The following is a 26,318-nucleotide window of genomic DNA, read 5'->3' as shown; positions in this document are numbered from 1 at the left end:
AAATTGACTGATATGATCTTCTTGGAGCAAGAAGGTGCAGTATGAGGGAGGGTACTGACCAGGTGTGAATGGTCATAAGACTTAGTGATCTTAGGGAGATTCTAGAAAGCAAATCTTATAGCTGTCACTGCAGAGATGCAGGTCTAGGTCTGCCAAGAGCGATACTGAATAGATAAACCATTTATTTATTTTCATTTGTTTACCAGCGTAGGCTACTGAACTATGGACCTTTTTAATACCCAGGCCAGGAGCAAAATGTTCAGTGCAAAGGAAAACAATAAATATTCTATACACTAATTACAAACACAAATACAAGAAAAACTAAACTGTACTTTGACGATCAAAGCAATGCATGGATGAATAAACCTGGGCAGAAGGTCAAGCACTGTAGTTATCCTTTAAACTTGTCTGGCTACTGGCATCCATGCTGTCATGTCACATTTGATTCTTACAGTGACATCATGAAGAGTCGCCACCATCCATATAGTTTATTGAGTAAGTAGGTAACAGTAGCAGATTGATAAACCTTACTACCACATCACATACATGAGGACAGAAATGCATATCTATGGGCAAACTCAAAGTCGCCCAGTCTACCTACTACATATGTCTATGAAATGTGTTAGGAAACCAGATTGCAGGGAAAAAAACACAAACACGGGGAGGGTATGCAGACACTGCAAAGAAGGTATCCCAACCAAGAATCAAACCACAGAACCTTCTGCTATGAGGTGACAATGATACTGAAAGAGACACTGTGCCAAGTAATTTACTCAGATATACTGATGTTAAAAAAAAAAAATTAAAGCAGCTGAAAATGGATAAATGGATACTTCCTAACAGGAGAAATAATTAACAGAATAATAATGAACTATGTGTAAACAGTTTGCCCTTACAGCTGCTCTGACTTGAAATTATATTGAGAAAGAACTCAGCAGAACATGGAGGTTGCCTGCTTGTCCAAAGCATATGTCAGGGTGTTGGACACCATTTGCGGATATTAAATATAAGTGGAGAGCTAGCAACAAAATGCCTTTGAATGCCATTTTCTAAATGTTAAGCATTCTGACTGCCATAAAACAGTATCACTGCATTGTTTCAACATTTCCATCTTTAACATTTGAATTTCTATATCATGTAAAAGGAGGTGTAGAGGGGCTGCATACCTCTTATCCTCCATTTTAAATATCTAGTATAAAGTCCATTGTATTATGGGGATGACAGACAAATATGCACGCTCTGCTGAAATCTTACACTAAAAAAGTCCTCTACAGGGAAAATAGCTCTTTCAGTCCATTTTGGATAACATTTTTCTTACAGCTGAAGAGTCACAGTGTGCTGAACAGCACTACCACCTAAATTTCATCACAGAATGTATTAAGTTTGTATCACACTGTTGCCCAAGACAGAACAATGAGATATCAGCAGTACAAGATTCTATAATGTGAATCATGGAAAGTAATGTGTGAAGCAACAGTAAAACTGTTAAGAGTGTTCTTGCAGGAGGCAAGCACTCTGACATGATGGGCTGTGCCGTCAACAGCACCACATTCACTCTTAACAGGTACGCAGTTCCAAAGATCATAACTATGGTACATGAATTATAGTGGGAGTCCAAACAACGTGCATCACTGTCAGTGATTCCTGGTTAAGAAAAGACTCTGAAGTCAATAATGAACTGGCAGAAAGGGAAAACTAAACCTGAAACTATCAATGTATACCAGTGAGGTGCCAAACTGTTATAAACTCAATGCACTGTCCTGTTTAAAGACAGGAAAATGGTTTTAAATTAGGGCAAAATTATTTCATTAATGAAATAAACTCCCTACTCTTCTTGGCCAGAAAGATCTCCCATTTTCTATCTGAACCAGCCATAGCAGCCACTGGGAAAGGAGTTCTCCTTTCTCTACTTGAATATGGACTCCTGATTTTCACTTCTGCCTCCAAGATCAGACCGATGGTAAGAATGACATTCTGACTGGCAGCAGAAAAGTTCTGAGCATGGTGTGCGTACGTCACTTTTATGGCTTATGTCCAATAATGGCCTACATGTGATGTCCCACAAACCCTACAGTAGTATAAGGCTTTTGTATACTGGGCAATGTCAGGTCGCCTTCAGGCAGGAGATCCCTCAGGTTAAGAATACCGCAGCAAGTGAATAGAAGGACATCACTGCCATACTTTAAACTATCTCCAACAGGTTCTGCCGATTCATTACAAACACATCTCTGTGAGCATCAGTACCACCCTAGAAAAAGACAAATGGATACCCATAAAACAAAGATCTAACCTACTTTTAGGATTTTAGCTCTACAAACTACTCCAGCTGCACACGTTTACTCCCCTTGCAGCTAGACTTCATGAAAATAACTTCTCATATAACCTGAGACACTACTCAAAACCCATACCAAATTCAGAATGCAACTCAAAAAGAACTTCTTCATCCAAGCCAAATGCTGCTGCTTCAACACAGGACATACTACCTAATCTATATCTTTTCAAAGTCTCTTCTCTACTCACGATTCACTGAAGATTGACCCACTTTATAAGCTAATGTATATATTCTACATTACACTCTGCTTGACTGTACATTACACTGTCCTTGTTCACTGGAATATTATATATATATATATATATATATATATATATATATATATATATATATATATATATGTACACACACACATATATACACGCAGTTTTTTTCTGTGTAATTAGTCTGAACTATTCTGCTGCTGCTTATATTTCTCTTGTTTTTGTTTGTCAAATGTTTTCTATTTCACTCAGGCTAAGCCTGAAATTGGTCAATATTGATCAATGCACTACCCTGGTAAACAAATATAAATAAATAAAATACATAATGAATTGTGCTGATATTAAATCACAGCACAGGAAGGCTACTAAACAAAAGGAACTGGTTGTAATGATAAACAGAAGAGGAAAAAGGCATCACAGCCTTTGGCAGGAAGTTGAAATGCTGGACTTGGTAGTTTCATTATCATGTAATCCAAATATGTGTGTACTATAGGCCAACATAAGGTGGACACCTGACCAGTCTACTTGTCCATGATGTCTGCTTACAATTCCAATTACCCAGGTGTGACAAGTAGCATGGTGTCAGAAGGCCGGCTAGTTGCAGGGGGACCAACTCACAGTGAATCAACAATCCTTCCTGAGGAGGAGGAGGAGGATGTAGGCAGAGACCACTTAACTAACATCTTCCTCTGACATCTAAAGGCCAGTCCTGAGCAGTAGGGCTACCAAGAAACATTTACATTCTATGCTGTCTCTTCAAATGTTAGTCTATTTAATATCACATTGGTCACATTAAATTCACAATCATAACGACTCTACATGCAGTTAAGACTGCCTATGGCATACAAATACAAATTGATAACCAAAAGCAGGGACCAGTGGTGCAAAAACAACCAAGAAACGAAAGAAGGCACCACCAACCAGGAATGAACACGAACCAATAAAGGATCCAAAAACAGTTTATTCCACAAACGCTAGTACAGTTCCAACAGGTTTTCGTCATCAACTTCCTCAGTGAATGAAAAGCAACCACTGAACAACCCTATATATACACAAACCTATTAACATCAATTAAATCAATAAATCAATTCTTAAAACAGTTAATCAATTAGTTAATTATTCTAAAATGAACATTTTCACAAAGTAAAATTCGTACATTTAATAATTTAATTAAAACCACATCTAATAGTCACACAATTTTAGAATTCATCCAAAACTTTTAATAAATAAAATAAAATAAAATAAAATAAGAATAAAAACATTTGATTCAGACAATCTTTTAACTTGTAATATAATGTGTTTGTCTCCATCAAGTGGTGAAACTAAATATGGCATTTAAATTAATAAAAAATGTATGTACATAATCTGTATAAAAGCTTGTAAGAATGAGTTTAAATGATTGTTTTGAAGTGACTTTAAATGAATGTTTTCACTACATCCTATATATATTAAATTAATGAAACAGTGAAAGAAGTTAAAGTTTGGCAGATCTAATTTTAAGTACAGGTGCAAGAGATACCATTTCATTAAGACCCGGAGGTCTACTAGAATCCAACACAAGTTGCCAATAAAGCTCCCTATACTGAACAAGTGTTTCCCACATACCACCCCTTGGACTCATCTCAACCACTTCCAAAATAAAAAATTGAAAGCCAGATGTTTTACAAGTGGTGGTGTGCTTGTATAGTGCATTTTTCTCATTTTTTGTTCTTATTTCATATAGATGCTCGTAGATCCTCTGCTTTAATTTCCTTTCACTTTTCCCAATGTAAAATGATTCACATACCTTGCAAGTTGCTATGTAAACAATCCCTTTGGTGTTACAGTAACTGTGACTATTAGATGTGGTTTTAATTAAATTATTAAATGTACGAATTTTACTTTGTGAAAATGTTCATTTTAGAATAATTAACTAATTGATTAACTGTTTTAAGAATTGATTTATTGATTTAATTGATGTTAATAGGTTTGTGTATATATAGGGTTGTTCAGTGGTTGCTTTTCATTCACTGAAGTTGATGACGAAACGCGGTGAACTGTACTAGCGTTTGTGGAATAAACTGTTTTTGGATCCTTTATTGGTTCGTGTTCATTCCTGGTTGGTGGTGCCTTCTTTCGATACAAATACAAATTCCAATTGTTCTAACTTGGAAGCCTTTTGCTGTCAGACCTCAAACATTTGATCTTCCTAGTCACTCAAGTTGGACGACAAGAAGCTAATTCTTTCTGCAAAGAAAGAACCCTATGAAGTGATTTGGGTTCAAGGACCAAACAGACAGACAGGAATAAAACTGTTTTTGATGGTTATGATACTGGAGCCATAGAATGTCTGAAGATACATAAAGAAGCATATAAAAACAATGCGCATACCTTATCCATCAACCTGTTTAACACTTGCCGGTGGTGGCCTTCACTGATCCCAGATTTGATAACATTCCTCAAATTCCGCAGCATAGCCATAAATGGCAGCTTCTGGTGATCTGGAATAGCAAAGGCACATTAGCAATGTATTACTAATGTAACACAAGTTCAGTCCCAATGTATAAATGAGTAAATGAGTGCCTAAAAACATTTCCACAGTTCAACAGTTTGATGCATCCCTTACTCATTTTTAGTTTGTAACTGCCCTTTTTTCCAGCATGCACAATCAGCTCAGCTATTTCCTAAGGAGTTAATGCCATCTTCCTTAACTGCCTCTAATGATCATCTCCACAGATGGCTAATGTATTTGACCATCTCCATGGATGGCTATTGTATTGGACCATCTCCATGGATGGCTACTGTATTTGACCATCTCCATGGATGGGTATTGTATCTGACCATCTCCATGGATGGCTATTGTATTTCATGCAAAAGTACAAGGAGGTAAGGCTTCATTCTGTGGCAGAGAAGTTATCCTGGAGCCAGTTTAATGACATACTCCCCGCACTCTGACACTGACAACTGGTGCAGCAGCCAAGATGCCAAGACACCACAGCTTGGTTTATGATTGTGAAGCTACAGGAGAAAGTCACTAGCTAGTAGTGCCACGTCATATACACCTACTTTATCAATATAAAAAAGCACAGTAGATAAGGACTCCGCTTCCATCCAATCAACATTACACCTGCAGCCATCCCAGGTGACTGCTGCCCAATGCATCCTAAAAATCTTCTCCAATGTTTCAAGCATCTTTATTACATCAAAGCTTTAGTTAATCGAATAACTAAAGCTCAATCTTGTAATATCAAAAGCTAAAATTGCTGAACAACTGATTCAACCAAGAGAAACACTTCCCTTGGCCGAACCAAAAAAAAAAAAACTTTACATCCGAAATCAAGTGGGGGGCTGTGCCACCCACACCCCCCTTACCTAAATATACCAACTCCGAGATCACTGCAAATTGGAGAAACGGACATACTCCACAGAACGACCAAGGGAAGTGTTTCCCTGGGTTAAATTGGCCGTTCGACAATTTATGGTTTTGGTATTACATGTTCGAGCTTTACTTATTTGATTAAGTAAAGCTTCAATCATGTAATATAGAACCTGTTTCACTGGTAAATACGGAAACAAAGTCTATCAGATTCCTTCTCTGGTATTCAATAATACCTTATGTTATATGTCCAGTAAGTAGAACAAATTTCCCCTTAAATATTCAGCAAAGTACTAAAAAGAAGCCTCTCAATTAATGCTAAATACTCGTTTGTTTACTTTCACTCCAGATACTTAACTGTGCCTCACAATCTCTATCAAGTCATATGTCCACTGTTTCAATGCTAAAGCATACATCCAACCATTCTTGAAATGCCATAAAATGGCACATTCCTAAAACTAATCCCACAAGCAACATTTTATGTATCAGATCCAAGAGACTTTAAAAGTAGTAGATACTCCCAACCCATATGCTGCAATTCAAACTATAATGACATTAAAGACGTTTGATACGCTCTCCCGGCGACAGTCTGCACACTGTTGAAGTAATAGTATCTCTGGCTCAACAAACAGCACATACACCTTTGGTGCTTGAAGATCAAAAGGCTGTGGGTTCTATTTCCATAGCAGATACTTGGATTAGTCTTCTAAGACTGACAATGCAGTGCAACGTAATGGGGGAGCAGCCTCCAAAGTGTGCTGTCTTTTGGAACAGATGTTAAACCAAGGTCCCATCTGCCTTAGTTGGTGTTAGCTTAGGCGGATGGAGAATATCCCCTAGTACTTATCAAAAAAAAAGAGGACAGGAAGATCTCAGGTTCTCTGACCAAATTTCCCATGTTCAGTGTGAATATCAGCTCAGGTCTCCCCTGTAAAAAAGAAAAAGGATACTGGCCTACAGGGACCAACCCAGTCAACAGAGTAAACAAAAATAAAAGCTAAAGCTATAGACTCCTTTCATATCAATATCAGCACCAGCATCAGCATAACATTTAACTTTGTCTACAAATTTTTTCACAGCAAAACAGAAGATTTACCTATTAGTTCTTCCCAAACATCTTTTACATTTCCTCTGAGGCTGATCTGCCTTTCCCATGTCTCTGGCTCTGCAAGTTTCATCCTTTTTCCAGCACGTTGTGCATCCCATGGGCCAGGCAATCGGCTTTTTGAGAACATAGAAAGATCTGATGGGTACCTGTTACATGACAGCAAAACAGAAAAATCAAGCAAATTCTGAAGAAGCAGCAAAGATCCAAAGCATAGCAAAATATTCGCAGCACACAATCATGCTTTGCTGTAAACAACATGTCAAAAACAACAAGAGTGCACTAGCAGACAGAGTAGTATGCCAGAATTATACCGTACCATGTTCTCTAAGTTCACATGCTGGGAAAAGCCTTAACAGGCAATCAAGGTTTGACAACTACAGATTACCTTAGTGTTAAAAAACATTATTTATTTATTCATTCATTCATTTATTTTGTTAACTGGGATAACCTTGCTAGGCAAAGCCCATCCTCAGAGAGGAACCAGGAAAGAAAAGCCTCCAGAAAGTATTGACTAAAGAAAAGTCAAAGTGTAGCTGTACAGAGAAACAAGGCAAGCTAATATGATGTCAAACAATTAATGTATTTTATGACATTAAACAAAAGTACGAAGCGGATATACTGGAATCATAAAATTATCGCTACATAATTTACTGCCTGCCACAGCCGTGAGTTTAATGTGTTTATAAATACAAGGTTTTCTTAAGTAATTATTTAACCACTGCAATACTGAGAACTCAGTACAAGTATAGGGGGTCTACAAGGTCACAAATTAATTAAGCAAAGGACTGATTTATATCACAAAAGGAAGGGGGAAAAACAGACAGAAAATGCAACTTCCAAAACTGACAAAACCGCACTGCCAAAGGAAAATACTGGTCACCACAGCTCCTAACAAATCTCAGCTTGCCACCATTGCCCTTCCAGCAGTACAAACCTGAAAAACAGCTCTGCAACAAACTTACAGTGTCCCCTCCAAACTTAGAAAGTAACACCAATGACCACAGAAATCAATGACAAAAGTGAGTTTATAACTTTAACTTTAGTTTAAGTTTAACTTTCAAGCTTCAGACCAACTGAGTTGTATTGTGTGTACACCCAGACATGTTATTCATAGCTCAAAGCCTTACAGCAACTGACCATAACAGACCATAGTCAGTCAGTGATACATACACGTGGGTAAATCTAGTTTATCCACACATTTATTTTGGGAACTTGTATTGCATTTAAGTAGATGAGGAGTACATGAAAGCAAAAAGAGAGAGAAAGAAATTGTTACAATATCACTATATCAAGCACAAAGGTGACACAAATGTCAGCCTTGTAAATTATTTACAATATTTCCAACTGCTAAGCATTTTGATAACAGCCTGTCAGTTGCAAAAGTTAACCTAGAGGCTGTGCAATGCAGCTGAGGCACAGTGTTAGCCATTGTCTCTAAAGTTTGTACAAGTGGCTTCCTTTTAAGGGTTTGGCTTAAAGTTGATTTACATTATTTTATAGTTTTTAATTTAAATTGTTTTATAGCTTTTTTTCTTTTGCTTTTGATTTGTAACCTCACTTGGGAGACTGTTCCAGATGACAAAGTCTTGAAAAGGCTCTTAAAGGAGGACTTCCCACATCTCTTTGAAACTGATGTGAAGGCTGGTCTCTTGAAAACACCACAGATCTTGAACCATCTTCCCTTGTAATGTCCCCAACCACAACCCCCAACCCAAGAGGAGGCATCCATGGTTACTACCTCAGCAAGTGATGGCAGAACAAAGGCCTTCTGAAAAGAATGTAAGGAGAAGTTAGTCACCATCATAACTTTGCAAAGATTGGTTGTTTTAATGCGAGTCAAATCTGAAATCTAAGGCCACTGATCCCTGAGCAGCAAGTGAAGTGTTGTCATGTAAAAATGAGCAAACTGCTCCATCAGAACTAGGGATGTGACGATGTGAGGTACTGGCATCTGTGCCAGGGAAAATAGGGCAGTGCATGCGTAACATATGCCAGCATAGCTAGCTGGAGTTTTGTAAATAATTTTGTGTCATTTGACTATCACACAGAATTGTACAGATGTTTGTGTTAAAAACATGTCAATAGTGTTATTATAACTGATTACATGTTTATGTTTAAACAAATAATTCTGGAAGGGAAGAGTAGAAGTTTTTGAAATTGTTCTATAATTTTTAAATACTGCAATAGTAGCAAAGCTCTGAATGTGTATTGTACCACAGCAGGTGATCAAATGTGTTATTATGCTATGACCAGCACTGAGAGGATGAAACTCTCACTGCAGTTTTTGTTTTGTTTTCTTTGGAACCTAATATAAAAATCTCTGACAGTCAGTTGAGCTCAGTTCAGTTAGTTGGAAGCTCATCACCTTGCCTTGTGGAAGTAAGCATCTCAGCATCCTATCTTGCCTTGCTGTATTAATTAAGTTAGCTAGGGAACAGTTATTCTTTATACCGTCAGGAAATACAGTGAGATTAGTTTAGTAGTGTTTTTCTGCATCTGTTTGAATCTGTCCAACTCTGTTATTTTTATATCTTCTGTGATTGAAACTCTGATGTTTATTGTGCATTAATATATAGTATTCTTATGTTTTCTATTTATTATTAAATGTTTTTATACTTTTCATTGTGGCTGGTCTTTTAGAGAATACGTTTAACGTCTTGAGAGTACCTGTGCTTACTTTAGTGATGTCCTGGCCACTCCAAAAAGCCTGTCTACTTTGGTTATACTCTATACCATTTATATTAGTATTGCTTTTACTTAGTATAACTATATACCCTAGTAAGAGCCTGACAGTGGTTGACTGGTAGCAGTAAGGTTACCCTTACAATCTGGCCAGAAGTGGTACAGCTAGTAAATCTGTATCAGCCTTTCCCAGGAGAGTGTGTGTGGCTGAAAATCAAATACCCAGGTGTGGGAGTGTCTGCTACTTGGAACTAGGACACAGTGCTCCAAAGTGAGTCTTGTCTGGGATCTGGAGATACAGAGTTCAGTCCAAGTGGAGTGTGCTCTTGTGTTTGATGCAGTGAACTACATTTGAAAATAATGTGTAAATTCATTCCTGTTTTAATGATCATCTTTTACCAGTGTCAGTGGTGAGGATTGAGGCTCCTTGATTACCTGACCTGAGGTAAAGACAGGCCGTCACATACCGGTGTCAGAGCAGTGGGATATTAATTGGACTTCAGTAGCCTGTGGGCAGTTGTCAATGAAGGTATGTGTACTCTCAACAGCCAGAAGGTAAACAATCAAGAATTTCATTTTCACAACAGTTTTACTAATTTTGTTTGTTTAGTTTAGTCAGAGAAAACAGGCAAAGATGCCAGCAGAGGATTATGGTAAGCTGAGAAAGAACCAGTTGGCCAAGGTGTGCGAAGCCAAAGGACTGGTGTATGCTAATTGGACCAAAGAGGAAATTATTCCAGCCTTAATTGCAACTGCAGAGTGGACCAGTAGCCAGGAGAACAACCAGTCTTGTGTTGGAGATGTGCAGTCTTCAGAAACAGGACAGCTCAACTTTTCCTCAAGGACTTAAAAATCCATCTGGAGTTAGAGATTTGAACTGGAGGCCAAACGTTTGGACACTGAAGACAGACTGTGGCATTTGGGGACTGAAGAAAAAGAGAGACTGCATTACTTGGAAAATGAGAAACTGTGGCATTTTGAGGATGTAGAAAAAGAGAAACGGTAACAACACAAGAGGGAGATACTGACCCTTTGTCAGGGTCATGGAGGTAATGGGGAAGGGAATAACTGGACCCCAAAAGCAATAAAGGTCAATAAATTTCTTCCACAATTTGCAGAGGGGGATGACTTTCATAGTTTTATTCATATATTTGAAAGAGTATGCAAACAGTATAATGTTGACCAAGGGCTTTGGGTATGGTTCCTGACCACATTACTTGATGGTAAAGCTGCAACTGCTGTTTCTAAATTGTCTGATACTGATTGTTTCTAAACTGCCTGATACTGATTGTTTAAACTATGACAAAGTACAACAATGTTTATTGGAATGTTTTAAGTTAACACCTGAAGCTTACATAAAAATGTTTCATGAACATAGACGTACGACAGATGAAAATGTATGTATTTGGGTGAGTGGGTGTCAGGTCACCACTTCTGAAAGACTGGCAGACCTTTTGGTGAGGAAACAAGCCATTAACAGTTTGCCTGAGGACATGAAAATCTGGTTGGCAGACCGGGAATGTAACTCTTCAGATAAGCTGGGAAGAAAAGGGGATCTCTACTTAGAAAGCAGGGCATCACTGCACAAGAAAGGGATACCCAGTGCTGCACATGGATATAAGGCAGCCTAAGTCACCCCACCAGAATCTACCAGTAACAGGGGAAGCCACTAGTTCAGGTACATGGCCAGAATCAGGGGTTAGATGTTTTAAATGTAACCAGAAGGGCCATGTAACATACAAATGTCCACTGAAGCAAGGTGGGGAACAAAAAATGAGGGAGACAACAAGTGGGAATAACAGTGTGCCAGTAGTAAGTTGTCTGGAGACAACAGGGGTACCAAACTATCACCGGAGTTTGTGTCTTATCTTAGTAAATGGAAAATGGGTCACTGCTAAGAGAGAGACAGCCCCTAACATAACCATTGTGAAGCCTGCAGTGGTTAAAGAGAAGAAGTACTTGCTTGGGCAGTCCACTTCAATCAGAGCTTTATGAGGGATCCCATTCCAAATACCATTGGCCAAGGTTCACCCTGACTGGGAGTGTGGAAAAGGAAGCAAGCAGGTAGGTAGCTGTGTTTGAGGATATTCCCACAGATGTCTTGATAGGGAATGATTTTAATAATGCAGTACCTTGTGTGCATGCAGTTACATAAAGTCAGGCTTGGTGACAGGCAACCTGAGGGAGACCCAGACAGACCCCACACCTGAAGCTGAGGCTGGTGATGTGAATATTTCAGGGAGTGAGCTACCCTGAAATTGAGCCACAGTTGCTGGTAGGTACTGATATTCCTGCAGACAGGGTGACTGCAAGAACAGAGGTGAGAGGTAGTACCCAGGCTGACAGTGATGCACCGCTGTCAGAATATACCAGACTTCCTGTGGAAGGAGAGCTGGCAGTGGTCACAAAAGTAGAGTTGAGACAGGCTCAGCTTCTGGACCCTACTGTACGAGGCATGAGGGAAGTAGCTAAGGAGACACCTGATGCTCAAGAAAAGGGGAGTCTGTATATTGGAACAAACTGGTAGCATGTTACAGACCACCCTCCCAATCTCAAGAACCCCACTCAGCCTTCCTGAAGACATTGGAGGATATGAATGTATCACAAAATACCATCATACTTGAGATCTGACTGACCACAGACCACAGTGAAAAACTTCTCAAAAGCAGACTTCACTCTTCTTAAGACTGAGATGGTATCCTTTAAGCCCACTGTGCCAGTGGATACCACATCCCACAATGGGACCTCAGCCATAAACAAATTGTATAACAAAGAAGGAAACTTTGAGAAAAAATCGCTAAGGACACTAAAGATAACCACAAAGCCTTCTTCAGCTATGTAGAAAAACCTGGACCAAAACCCTCAGATAGAGTCAGAGTTTCACAACAACAACAAAAAATACACTGAACCACAGATATATATAACATGCTTCTGGACAGTGTTTGTGCCTGTCATCAAACAAAGCAAAAACACAGCATCAATAGCAACAGTGGTCCCACTCCTGGAACTCAAACGGAGACATATGTCACTAGATGGGTTGAAGAACCCATAAAGTTAAAATCGCTGGAGCAATGTCAGAGTCATCCCTTTTGAAAAAACAAAGTACCCAACCTCATCATGAAGGGTTTCACATCCAGATCCAAGGAAAAATGTTACTGTATAGAACGTGGACGCCTGAGGGTGGGCTAGAGGGTAAGGTAATACAGCAGTTAGTAGTGCCCAGAGCCTACCATCTGACACTTCTAGCAATAGCCCATGACATTCCTTTTGCAGGTCATATGGGCATAAAGCATACCAACAGACATATTATGCAGACATTTTATTGCCCTGGGGTTGCAAAGGATGTAACAGATTTCTGCAGGACCTGTGAGCAGTGCCAAAAGGTAGGCAAAAGCAGGAGACAAAGTCAAGGCTCTATTGAAGCCTTTGCCTGTGACCGAGGAGCTGTTTCAGAAGGTAGCTATGAACATTATTGGGCCTCTGAGTACCCCAAGTTCCACAGGGAAGAAGTATAACCTGGCGGTAGTAGATTATGCTACTATTTACTCTAAGGCACTGGCTATGTCCTCCATTGAGGCAGAAAAGGTGGCAAGTACTTTGTTAGAGATTTTCAGCCGGGTATGTTTCCCAAGAGAAATACTGACCGACAAAGGTGTCAGTTTCATGTTCATTTCCTGCTTGTCTGTCTGTGGAAGCTTTGTGTGGTGAAGCACCTAAAGACCAACCCCTACCATCCCCAGACTAATGGTCTTGTGGAAAGGTTGAACTCTACACTAAAGACCATGATACGGGCATTTGCAGACCAGTTTAGGAGAGAGTGGAACAAATATTTGCTCCATCTACTGTTTGCATGCAGACAGATACCCCAGGAATCCAGAGGTTTTTCACCCTTTGAGTTACTGTATAGACATGGGGTGATGGGGCCTTTAGATTTGATTCGTGATGCATGGGGGATGAATGTGAATCCCACAAGGAGTCTGTTGTGGGATATGTCCTAAACCTCAGGACAAGGCTTAGGGAGCTCATGGGCTTGGCCCAGAAGAACCCGGCAGCAGCTCAACAGCAGAAAAAGGACTAGTATGACAGGAATGCTAGAACCTGAAGTATGCTGTGGGACAGCAGGTTATCGTGTTCACTCCCGTGAAACACAATAAGCTGCAAGCAACTTGGGAGGGACCCTTCAAATTGGTAAGGAAGGTCAGTGATGTTAATTACATGGTAAACCTTTTAGGCAGGGGCAGATATTGTACTATCTTAACATAATGAAGCCTCAGCATGGCAGGGAGGTCCTGGGCAGACTGCAAAGGGCAGGATTGACCATTAAGGTCAGTAAGTGTCAGGAGGGTATGGCAGAAGTCTCCAACTTTGGACATAGAATGAGGAGTTGTAAGATTAGGCCAGAACCTGCCAATGTGGAAGCTGTTCAGGCATGGTCTGCCCGTTACAAAAAAGCAGGTGAGGGCATTCTTGGGGACAGCAGGGTACTACAGAAAGTTTGTTCCCAATTATAGTACAATGGCTGGTCCTCCCACAGATTTGACAAGGAAAAACAGGCTAGATAATGTAGTGTAGACCCTAGCTTGTGAGCAGGCATTCCAAAAGCCTAAAGGGGCTTTGGGAGGACACCCTGTGGTAGCCAGTCCAAATTACAGCAATGCCAATGCACAGGGACTCTGAAGACAGGGTTAATGTGTTCCCAGACAGGCACATTTCTCTCAAGCAATGTTTTTCCAGGGTCAGTTGAGAATCTAGGGGAGGGAGAGATGCGACAATGGGAGGTATTGACATGTGTGCCAGGGAGAATAGGGCAGTTGTTGCATCTGAAAATGCTGTGTAAATTCATTCCTCTTTTTAGTGACCATCTCTCACTGGTGTCAGTGGTGAAGATTGAGGCTCCTTGATTTCTAGCCTTGGGTAAAGAGAGGCCATCACAGGGCCATTAACGCAAAAACTCAGATAATTAGGCCTGGTGGTGGACAATCAGTGTGGAGAACAGTTCAGATTAAGCCCATTCATCTTTGAAACATATCCTAAGGCAGAGATGATACGTAGTTTGCTATGTTCACTGGCATCTGATGAAATGAACTGCTCAAGTTGGCTGAACGATGGATTTTTTGTAGTTTATGGATCTGTCCAAGGAGAGACAGAGCTGGATCATGTAATCTTTGGCACTGATTAATAATTCTCTTGTTCGGCCGACAAGAAGTCAGTTGTCCAAATATGGAAGCACTTGAATCCCTCATAGCCAGAGGTATGTAGCTACTACAGTCATGTACTCAGAGAACACTCAGAGGGCTGTGATGAAACCAAAGAGCAGGGCTCTCAAATTTATTTATGTATTTATCACTGTTTACCGGGAAAGTCCGACTGGGTAATACTTATTTTCAGCGGAGGCCCGGGCAGTAAAGCTCTATTTGTTACATTGCATTATACCAAGTTCCAATTAAACACAGAGTAGTATCATTTCTATTTATACACAAACAATAGTTACATTTACACATTCTAAGATTTTACAGAGGTGGAAGCTACTAAAAAAAAAAAGCTCACGTGCACCTTAGTGGATTGTCCATGCAGCAGTTATGTATAAAATTGTTTTGTCATTTCAGTGAGACGTTGAGTGTATTCTGTTTAAGAGGATTATTGTATAGTGAACTCAAAGTCTCAGCCTTGAGATGAGCATGTGTAGGACCAGGACTAGTTAAGATGTTGTTTAAGCAGTGGTTAAAACTATTGAGATTGTCTGAGTGTTTTTGTTTCCTGCAACATTATTTGAATTATTTGTAAGTAACAAGAATTTGTTAGTAAAGTAAAGGTCCCTTGCTGGACAGTCAGACAGTAATAAGTTATTTTATTTTTACATTTGTTAACCGGGTTAGTCCGACTGGGCCCAGAGAGCCCTTTTTCAGCAGAGACCCAAGGAGAAAAGCTCCAGGAAAATAATTAAAAAATAAGTAAAAACTTAACAATTCATGTTGTAAGATACTTAGTGCAAAAACAGAGAGAAATATACAATACAAATATATACAAGGCAAAAGTACAGTATTTTGAGAATGCAGTAGCAATATGTTTGAAAGATTTGGTTAGCATTAAGTTATTTACAAGGAATGTAGCAATGCCTAAAATAAAAAAAAAAAAAAAAAGAAACAGCAACATCATGACACAGCACAACAAAGGTGCATTTAATAGCATAGGTATTAAATGCAGAGATAGTAATATATGTAGGCAGTTTAGGTAGATACCAGACAGATATGTTAACTGAGAGAAGAAAAATTCATTAGGTAATTTCATGACAAGCACAGTTCCAGGTATGTTGGAAATTAATTTTTAGTTGGTTTTTGAATTTGCCACTTTTGGTAGTGGAGCGAAAGGACAATGGAAGTTTGTTCCATGAGTATGCAATTGAATGACTGTAAAGTATTTTTCCAATATTTTTGTTTGGCTTGGTCACCTGCAGAAGGTTTTGTTGTGTGCTTCTGAGGTCACGATTGGATGTGTAGGGTGCAATTATGGATGTAAGGGTAGGGCAGGAGTTGGGGCTATTTAGGAGGGTCTATATTACCAGACTGAAACTTTAGTTAGTCGAATAACTAAAGATTGATCTGGTAATATCGAAATCCAAAAGCCGTGAACAGCCAATTTTCACTCAGAGAAAGAATTCCCTTGGCCATTATGCGGCTTATGCCCTTTTCTTTAATGTAGAGTGATCTCGAAGATGGTATATTTAGTTAGCAGGAGTGTAGGGGGCACAGCCACCCACATCGGGGGGGGGTGAAACCCCCCACCTGATTTGGGTTTAAACATTTTTTTTTCATGTGGCCAAGGGAATTCTTTCCCTGCGTGAAATTAGCCGTTCGCGATTTTTGGATTTAGATATTACCAGATCAATCTTTAGTTATTCAACTAACTAAAGTTTCAATCTGGTAATACAGACTCATTTAGGATGCTGTGTGCAATTTGTAGCTGTGATATTTGAAGCAAGTGGGGGAGCTCAGGCAATTTTAAGCTTTTCAGGGATATACAATGATGGGATTTGTAGATATTACTGGCTGTGAATCTGTCTATGTTGTTATAGGTGGTTTCTAGTTTGGTTAAGAGATTATTCTGGAGGTAAGTATGGGAGCAGACAGCATACAGCAGGGATGGTAAAATAAATGTTTGAGCCAGTATAGGTTTAGATTTGTTAGGTATATATTTGTTGTTGTGGTATAGAATACCTAGTTTTTTTTTTTGGACTTTTTGATACAGTTTAAGATATGTAAGTTGAAATTTAATTGGTTGTCTATAGTAACACCAAGCAATTTGGTGTCTGAGTTGGTGGCAATAATTGTGTTATCTAAGGATGAGATAGGGAAGTTATCTTTAGCTGTACTGAGGTTTTTGGAAGGAAAAGGAGAAGCTTGAGCTTTCTGGAGTGGAGAAGCAGGTTCTTTTCAGTTAGACATTGTTCTACTATGTGCAGAAATTGTTGAGTGACAGTGTGGAGATTTTGTATATTGTCGGAGGTGTTAACTGTGGAATTGTCTGCGTACTCTATTAAGGAAGACTGGGCGTATGAGACATGGAGGTTATTTGTAAATATATTAAAAAGTAGGGGGCCCAGGATAGAACCCTGGGGACCCCCGGTCTTAACAAGACGGAAAGGGGAGAAGGATGTTTGCCATCTGACGGACTGATATCTGTTTGAGAGGTAGCTGTTAAACCAGGAGGTAGAGATTTGTAGGTTGAAAGTTTGTTTAGGAGGATAGGATACAATATCAAATGCTTTGGATAGGTTAAGGAACAGAGAAAGTTATGTAGTGCAGGGCCATTCTTCTGGATGATGAATGAGTTTGTGTGCTATAGTTTGTGCATATACTAAGTAGTTGTGTAGTTCAAATCAGTTTAGTTACTTTAAGCTATGATAATGGTGGGTCTTATGTGGGAAATTGGTGACAAATTTAGCTATTTTATTGTAGCAAGAGGCAAGTTTCTTTCTTTGAGTATAGTTTAAATTTGCTAAAGGCAGTGCAATGGTGCAGTGGTTAGCATTGTTGCCTTACAGCAAAAGGCTCTCAGGTTCAATTCTCAGATGGGGTGCCTTCTGTCTGCATGTCCTCCTTGAATTCGAGTGGGTTTCCTCTGGGTGCTCTGGTTTCCTCCTACATTCCAAAGACATGCAGTAGGTGGATTGGACACTCTAAATTGGCCCTAGATGTGTGTGTGTGTATGTGTGTGTGTGTGTGTGCGTGTGTGTGTGTGTGTGTGTGTGTGTGTGTGTGTGTGTGTGTGTGTGTCTGTGATGCACCCTCTGAGGAGGGTTGGGCCTTGGGCTACCAACCTCAGCCCGTACAACCCATAACTGCTAAAGAAACAAGGAGTGCTGAAAGGTGCTCGCTGCCTGAGGTACCACATGGTGCATCAATGGGAAAAGAGAGAGAAAGAAAAAGTTTGTTAGGATAGGACTGGCATATAAGACAGTCAGCAATAAGAAGGTGGTGGCCAGAGTTTTTCTTGCAGTATATGTAAGGAATCCACTGATTCTATAAAGGGAGCCTAATCTCTGATGTGTAGATTTAATGGTGTGCAGTACATGCTGGTCATATTTGAGACTGTTATATATTACAACGCCTAGAAGTTCACTGTGAGTTACAGTTTCAATGACAGTATTATTTGCTGAGTTTATGGTAAAAAATGCTTTTGATTTTGGCAACTTTTTGAGTTTTCTTGGGGCTGAGTAAGAGGTTTGATTCTTTGAGCCAGGTTTCTACAGAGGAGAAAGATTTTTGGGCAATGTCTTTGAGCTTATTTATTGTTGAGGCCGCACATATTAATGTTAAGTCTGCATACTGAACTAAACTAGCATGGTGAGTGGAGGTGTGGAGGTCATTAATAAATATATTAAATAGGAGAGGACCCAGGATACAGTCCTGAGGGACATTTGTAGCAAATGGTTGAAAGGATGAGTAGGTTTGTTGCCACTTAGCTTGTTGCCTTCAGGACAGAACACTAAGAAACCACAACAAGGACTATTGTGAAAGTGCTATTGAGAAGAGTCAAACAAGCAGTTGCTGGTGGGAGACAGTATCAAATATGCCTTTGACAAGTCTAAAAACATGGTGGACACAAGCAGACCACTGTTACTATGTTGGTGTACTATACTGGTAAAATGTAGTACAGCAATAGTAGCAACTGCTCTAGAAAGCCTAAAGCCATGTTCTGTTAAAATGTAGTACAGCAATAGTAACGCTGTGCTAGGGCCTAAAGCCATGTTCTGTTAAAATGTAGTACAGCAATAGTAACGCTGTGCTAGGGCCTAAAGCCATGTTCTGTTAAATAAAATATGTGCTAGTAGTGTGTGCTAGGGGGGCCTAAAGCCATGTTCTGTTAAGTAGTAAGCTTAGCAGATGCCTAGCAGCTGTGCTAATGCCTAAAACTAATGTCTAGTGGAAAAGCGCTGCAAGCAGGCTAGGCAGCATGTTGTTAAAAAATGTGTATGTAAGTTAAAATGTAGTACAGCAATAGTAACGCTGTGCTAGGGCCTAAAGCCGTGTTCTGTTTCTGAGAGCAGGTTATTTGAGATTAGGTATTGCATCAGCTGCATATGGATGCATTTCTCTAATATTTAGAGGGGGAAGAGAATCGCTATTTGTTTGTAGTTATTAAGCTCTGTAGTTTTTAGTTTAAGGATCAACTTCCTTATGAGTGATGTAGGTATTGGACTAAAATTGAAGAGCTGTGGGTGGTTTTGTTTGGACAGGGGTGGGGGAGCAAATGTATTAGTGTCTAAGAAAGATAATATTGATTGCATAAAGCAGAAATTAAACTGTGTGGGGATAGAATCTGTCATATTATCTGATTTTGGAGAGGGAGTGGTAGTCTTGTCAGGGTTCAGGACATTAAGCATTGTGCCCAGAGCGGTCTCTAGTTGCTGATATGGGCAGTTTTTTCAGAAAGGCTAGTGTTTGCTGCGCTAGAGCTCTCTGAAAATGATTTATATGGGTGATGTTGTTCAATGCTCTAAGAGAGAGTAAGTACCCAAAACATACCGCTGTTTCCCTAACGAGTACATGGCCCTGAATCCTTACTGGGCAGATGAACAGTAACTGTGTCTTCTGTCAGCTCATTTTCTGCAGCCACTGTCACAACAACACAATCCACCAGTCTGGCCCAGGGGGGGTGTCTCAGAATTTTATCAGGCTTATGAAATACTGACTCTCACATGCTGGGTTACTGCCACAATCTCCTAATGGCCAAATCACAGAAGGGACCCAAGACACAGAGGGAACACAGCCATAGTCCTCAAAAATTACCTGTTCATACTGATAGAAGGAATTAATGGGCTAAGATCCTCTGCTGCATTAACTCAAGGATTTCACCAAAAGTGGCGTCATCTGCAGGAGACTGGTGAGAACCCTTTACATCTTCTGAGCTGATGTCTTAAGTGCCAGACTCTAAGGGTAAGTTGACGTGCTTCCTCTTGCATGTTTTTTCAAGAAATGGGGGAGGAGAATCTGACTTCTCAGAGGACTGATCTGGCAGGTGACGAAAGATTTTCTACAGCTCTGCTCAAGCCATCAATAGCCTGGGTACATGGAAGGTGCCCTAAAGTTTTGGGAAATTAACCAGTTGTTATATCCTTGGTAGGATATAACCCATATAGGCAAGGTTACTGCAGCAGTGATCACATGCTGAAACATATGTGGTTTATGACAGTGTACAGAAACAACCTCTGTGCCATCGAAACAAAGCGTCATGCTACAGACACATTAACACCATTTGCTATTTAACATATTCATTCTACTGTCAGATGGCAACAAAAGACTATCAGCTCTGTCATTAGTTGCAGCCAAACATAATGTTGATGACACAATGATGACAATTACATAAACCAACAATTTCTGCATCAGCTGCACAGTATGACTGACAAACCTATGTGCTACAATGGGATGAAGTTTTATTTTGTGAGAATTTATAACACAGACATCCTTTGTGATGGAAGTGAGTGAAACAACATCAAAGCAAGAGACGTAATGACATGCAGTTTCAAAGCACAACATTACTGATCCACTGCACGTCTGTGGGATGCAATTAGCCTGTGTACATTTACTTGAAATCAACTGAACAGACTGAAAACAAACCACACATACATCAACGGTCAGTGGATCAACGCAACATGGTCTGAGTTGGGTGTAAAAGCAGGAGCTAGAGGGGAACAACAGAAGATGCAATGGACTGCACTTTTGTAATGGAGTAAGACTGCTACTCAGTGACAGACTCTTCCACAAGGGAAGAGGCAGAAATCAGTCCCGTCATGGTGCATCACAGTAACAAGTGTTAGAAGAATACACAGAAGTGCATGCCTTCTGAAAAAAATACACTAACTTCTGTAACTTGTTACTGAAGCCAAAAAAGATAAATCCTGCAAGACACCATTGTGATATCCTCAATCATAATGCCCAGGTAGTGGGGGATGAACTGTGAAGGAAGAAGGGAAACATTAGAAATGAAAAAACAACAGTACTCCATTCTCTGGTTTGGTTCCCACCTGGGATGTCTTATTTGCAAAGCTCACATATCCTCCCTCTGTGTCCAAGTGGGTTTTCACATGTGATTTGACTTTCTCTCCAGTATAAGAAACACGGGGAGAGATGAGATGCCCCTAGGTGGGTGAGAGAGCATGTGCGTGTGTGTACATGCATGTGTGTATGCATGTTTGCATGTCTGTGTTTCTGTCCTGTGATGGATATTATGAATATAAGGCTGAAATTAATTATGTTGTAAATATGCTGAAAGAAAAAGTTTGCTTGAATATATGTAGAGAGTTTAAAATGTGCAATGTATAACAGACAGGCTTCTGTTCACAGCATCATAATTGGAAAACAAGCATTACATGATTTTCTCATGTTTGAAGAACAAATATCTATTAACAGACATCCTTTTTTTATAAATTCAGCAATATGTGATGTTTTTCCAATAGGAGCAGCTTATACAGATGTTTCCTTTCAGAATGGCATCCTCACATCAGCAAAAATGCTTAAATCACAAAAGGACAATAGAAAAGTCTAAAAACAGACATTGTGTGACTTCCCACATAAGGCCAGAAAAACATACCAAGAGGAAATAACATCTGTGTGTGTGACTAGCTCTCTATACAGCTATTGTAGTAGTTCAGTTATGTGAGAGAAGGACAGAGAGAGGTATTTTGTATTTGTCATCATTCATATCTGTAATGAAGGAAAACTTTGTAAATATATGCTACACACTAAGAAAGACTACGTGTCGTTTGTTATAAAATAAGTTATCTGTAACTGTGCTTATAGCTGCAAAATATATTTCTTTATTAGTGTCTAATTTGAAAGGCTTGGTGCTTCAAACAGACTACAGATGGGGTCATGCAAAGCTATGTGTCTCTGATTCAGCAGTAAACAGCACAGCAAGACTGTGTGTCTTAAGATGACTTTGGATCCAGCAGGCATAGGAGCAGAGCACGCAAATTAAAATAATTTTTTCATCCTGTCCTTTTCCAGATTCTTTCATGCCTTATACCAATTGCTTGCAAGGATAAGGTATGGCTTACTGCATCCATGTATTATTTAAAGCAAGCAGTGAAAACAAATGAATGATGCAAAGATAGAGCCTGTTCTACCTCCAGTCAGGATACTTGTGGTAAAACAGGACATTTACATAACATGCAGTATGGAGATTGAGTGAATACCATGAGAGATAACCTGGGCTCTTGACCCAACAGTGATTGTCTACACCTAGTTCAGCATAGTTGTGGTGAACTCTAGTGCTTAACACTAGCACTCCAGTAGCCCATTATTATATTAATTTGCTCCCCATTAAACTCTTAGAAGGTGCTGATGGGTAATAGGTTTCATATGCTATCACACTTCAAGCGAAGGGGTGGGGGTATTTATTTATTTTCAGTGACATACTCACAACATCCACCCACCAGATAAAAGCACTTCACACCTCATGGCTACATGGATGTTTATGTTACCATGTAAAGCAAACATGAGAATGTTGTCCCTTACACTTACTGCTTCACTACAGCTCCCTGAAAGTAATGCCACAAAATAATGTAGTTACAGCAAAAGCAATTCAGAATGGTATGCAATGCAATGCAGCCAGCTCTTGTGGTACAAAAAGATAAAGCTTTGACTACGATCCAGGTGACCAGAGATCAATCAGCAGCTTGCCTGCTGATGATGGGTATGTCTATCCTGAAAAGGTGGTCTGGAGATGTCCAATGGAAGAAACCATCAGAGAAGGCTGGTGGTACTGCAAAGGAGCAGCACTGGGGGCATGGCTGTTTTGCCACCATGTCACTTAGGTAGTAGCCCTCTGTCCACAAGTGCATAGGTGCGTGCATCTGTACCAGGGAAGATACTGTGATCCCAGTGTTGATACAATTCATCCATCCCCCTGCCTAAGGGTGGGTGGTTAGGCCTAAATAAAGTGCATCCTAACTGACGGGATTCTGGCAGTGATATAAACAACTGCTGTGGCTGCCTGTAAGACAAGCCTCCTCCAGCCAGTTGTCACACTCACTGGGGAAGCCCAGGATGGAAAAACAAATGGGCATGGCTGACAAGGAAAGGCACCATGGTCAGCAAGTGCAGCAGGAAAAAGCACAAAGAAAAGTATGGCAAACAGTCTATCTGGCTAACATAATGAATGATCAGCATACAAGCTGTTCATATTTTCTCACAATGTGACCTTAGGGGTAACGACATTAAAATAAGAGAATGTAAGGGTTATCATTCACACTGCACCTCTGCACAATGACTCATGGATGTGTCTTGTCATTTTCATGGCATATAAATGTGCTGTCTGCTAATAGCCTACCCACCAGTTCATTTACACTCGAGATATATTCCTCCTCTGCATCCCACATCCCTGGATAAAGCAAACTAGTCTTCGGATAATGACCCTCCTAGATAGCCCTCAGATATCCAGACTGTTAACTGCTCCTGGACTGTCTGCATAACAGGAAGATGCCATATATTTACAGAAAAAGAGCATACCTCAGAAAGGCTGAATCATTAGGTGGCCATCTGAATTTATGAAGGAGCTGCTAAACAATAAACCAAAAGTAAGGTAATATAAAGAACATGAAAGTGAGCTCAGGACATCCAGACAAATTAAACATACTTCAGTATCACTCATTTGAGAAGTACAGTGATGATGAACAGTAAACACTCACTCACATACCTGCGACCTAAGATGCACACCACATGATATGCTGGTTCTTTTATGTGCAGCCGACGGATCAATTTCTTCAGAGAAAATGTGTTGCTCTTTTGGTCTTGTTCTTTCTTCCTTTCGAGTTTTGCCCGTTTTGCTGCTTCTGTTGTTGCCTGAAGCCAGAAAATGTGGTAGGTCAGTTGTGCAAAGAAAACAGATACAATTTTTAGAATACTTTCATTTGGACATCTCAGGAATGGGGTTGCAGCTAAGCAATAAATATAACAGAGTAAAGACTGCACACCTTAGCAACTGAGGCCCTAAGGCAAAAATACAGTTGTATAGGAACTTACTGTAACAGTAGATGTCCTACTGTTCACTGCTGCAATATTCATGATGAATGGGTTATTACCACTGATGTCCATCCAGGGTACCAAAGCTTTATTTTCCTAGGGTCGTACAACCAACAGGTGGCCTCAATCTGTAAGTGTAGGGGTATGCAGGTGGATGCATGAACATAATTCCTCAGACTATCTTCAAGCCAGCAACCTGAAGACCCCTGAGAGTAAGAGACTGGTCAGCTAGGAGGGGTGAAGCATGAAGTGGTATGGCAGTCCCTTTTGTGCTAAGATGTTGTCCACAGTATAGGGACAGAGGGAGGAGAGAGTGGCCATGAGATTATGGAAAAAGAAAGTAGAGGGTCAAGACAGTGAGAAGGAATACTGCAACACAGATCAGTAGGACATCTACCATTATGGTAAGTTCTTACACAACTGTACTATATCCTGACTGAAATCACTGTTGCAGTAATCATAATGAATGGGTGATTCTCAGAGCTGAAGGGGATGTAAGGGTGGCTGGTTATTGAGCTGCAGAACTGTCAAAGAGGCCCAAAAGGACTGACATAGAAAAGGGAGTCCTAGACCTTGAGAATGCATCCGTCCTGTAGTGTTTAGTGAAGGTGTGTACAGAGGACCAGGTGGCAATTTCTACCATGGTCCTGGCATCCACCCCTTTGTAGAAGGCCCCAGATGTTGCCACTGCCCTGGAATAAGGAACTTGAGGGTGTGAAAGCAAGGACTTACTATGTAGACAATAATAAGAAAAATGGCCTTAAAGATCCAGTTTGCAATAGTTTACTTAGATATTGGTTGGCCCAATTATGAGTACATAAATGAGACAGCTGGTCTGATCTTTTAATGGATAGGGTTTTGTTCACGTAGAATCTTAACAGTCTGTGAACATCTAGAAAGTGTAGCAATCCCCATCCACCGCCATTCTGCGAGTTGGAAAATAAGGCAGGGAGCTTTGCAGCCTGGTTAAGTGACAGTTTATTCAACAGTTTAGGCATGAATTGCAGGTTAGTTCTCAAAGTCACCCTGTCTTTGTGAAAAATAAGAAAGGGCAGGATGGCCACGAGAGCCTGAAGCTCTAAGACTCCTCTAGTTGAATTAAGAGACAGAAGTAGAATACTTTTCCAGGTACAGAATTTGAGGTTTGCTGAGACTGCTGGTTCAAAAGAAGGCAAAGTAAGTTTATCTAGCACAAAGCTGAGATCCTAAGGAGGGATTTATGGGCTTCCTTGGTGATCTAAAATGCAGTACTCCTCTAAAAAATAACTTGACCTCAGGAGGGGACATAAGAGGAGAATTGAGGGGTAGGCACACAGAGATGGCGAACAAGTGAGCTTTGATGGAAGAGTAGGCCAGACCTGTATGCTCACACAGATATTTTAGCATGGAAGGTGCCAGTGATCTGTTGGGGTCCTGTCCATTTCTGTAGCATGAAAAGGAACATCGCTTTCATTTGGCTATGTAGTTTTTCAAGTGGTGTCTCTCCACTCTTCTTGGAGAACGTTAATTACTTCCTCTGAAAGGTGGTGCCTGTAAGGAATTAAAACCCTATCATCCACAGAGTTAGGTACAGGGATGACAGACTGGTGTGTGGTTGTGACCCCTTCCTGCTGTGTGATGAGATTCACTTGTAGTGACAGATTGTAGCAGCTGCCCCTAGTGAAGTGAAAGAGGAGAGGAATCCAATGTTGTCTTTGCCAGAAGAAGATCACTAGCAATAAGTTTAGGATTTTTTGAGTCCTTAGACTTTGTTGGCAAAACCTGGAATTTACTGCCAAACTATAAAACCCTTCAATCCTCCATAAATCTCTTCAAAAAAGCCCCAAACACTATTTCAAAGTGAACTGGCTTTGTCCATGTACCAACCCTGATTAAGTTATAAAATGAAATCATATCTGAATAATATCTTAACATTTAATACTCAACTATGTTCTGTTCCAATCAGATGATTTTTTTGCTTTTAATGTGTCAGACCATGTAAATTGTGAGTCCCTATTGGGAACATTATTAAACAATTGTACATAACCCCTTGTCTTATATTTTCTATGTATCTAACTTGTTGTGTAATCTTTGTAATATTGTCTATTGGAGCTTTTCTCCCTGGGCCTCCGCTGAA

At 40.1% G+C, this 26,318-nt stretch overlaps 1 protein-coding gene across 1 annotated transcript in view; it reads right to left on the bottom strand.

Annotated features, from left to right (window-relative positions):
• Positions 1–26,318, bottom strand: part of TEP1 (telomerase associated protein 1) — a 2,704,809-nt gene that overhangs the window by 2,182,437 nt on the left and 496,054 nt on the right. The window contains exons 5-7 of the mRNA XM_044058078.1: positions 23,877–24,022; positions 6,987–7,144; positions 4,906–5,015 (exon numbers count right to left, since the gene is read on the bottom strand). Coding sequence (XP_043914013.1) covers positions 4,906–5,015; positions 6,987–7,144; positions 23,877–24,022 — 414 coding nt within the window. The remainder of the gene's footprint in view (positions 1–4,905; positions 5,016–6,986; positions 7,145–23,876; positions 24,023–26,318) is intronic.

This window comes from Protopterus annectens, chromosome 16.part0, assembly GCF_019279795.1.
Source record: "Protopterus annectens isolate FY-2018-M chromosome 16.part0, PAN1.0, whole genome shotgun sequence".
Lineage (NCBI taxonomy): Eukaryota > Metazoa > Chordata > Ceratodontiformes > Protopteridae > Protopterus > Protopterus annectens.
This window is presented reverse-complemented; position numbering and strand designations above follow the sequence as displayed.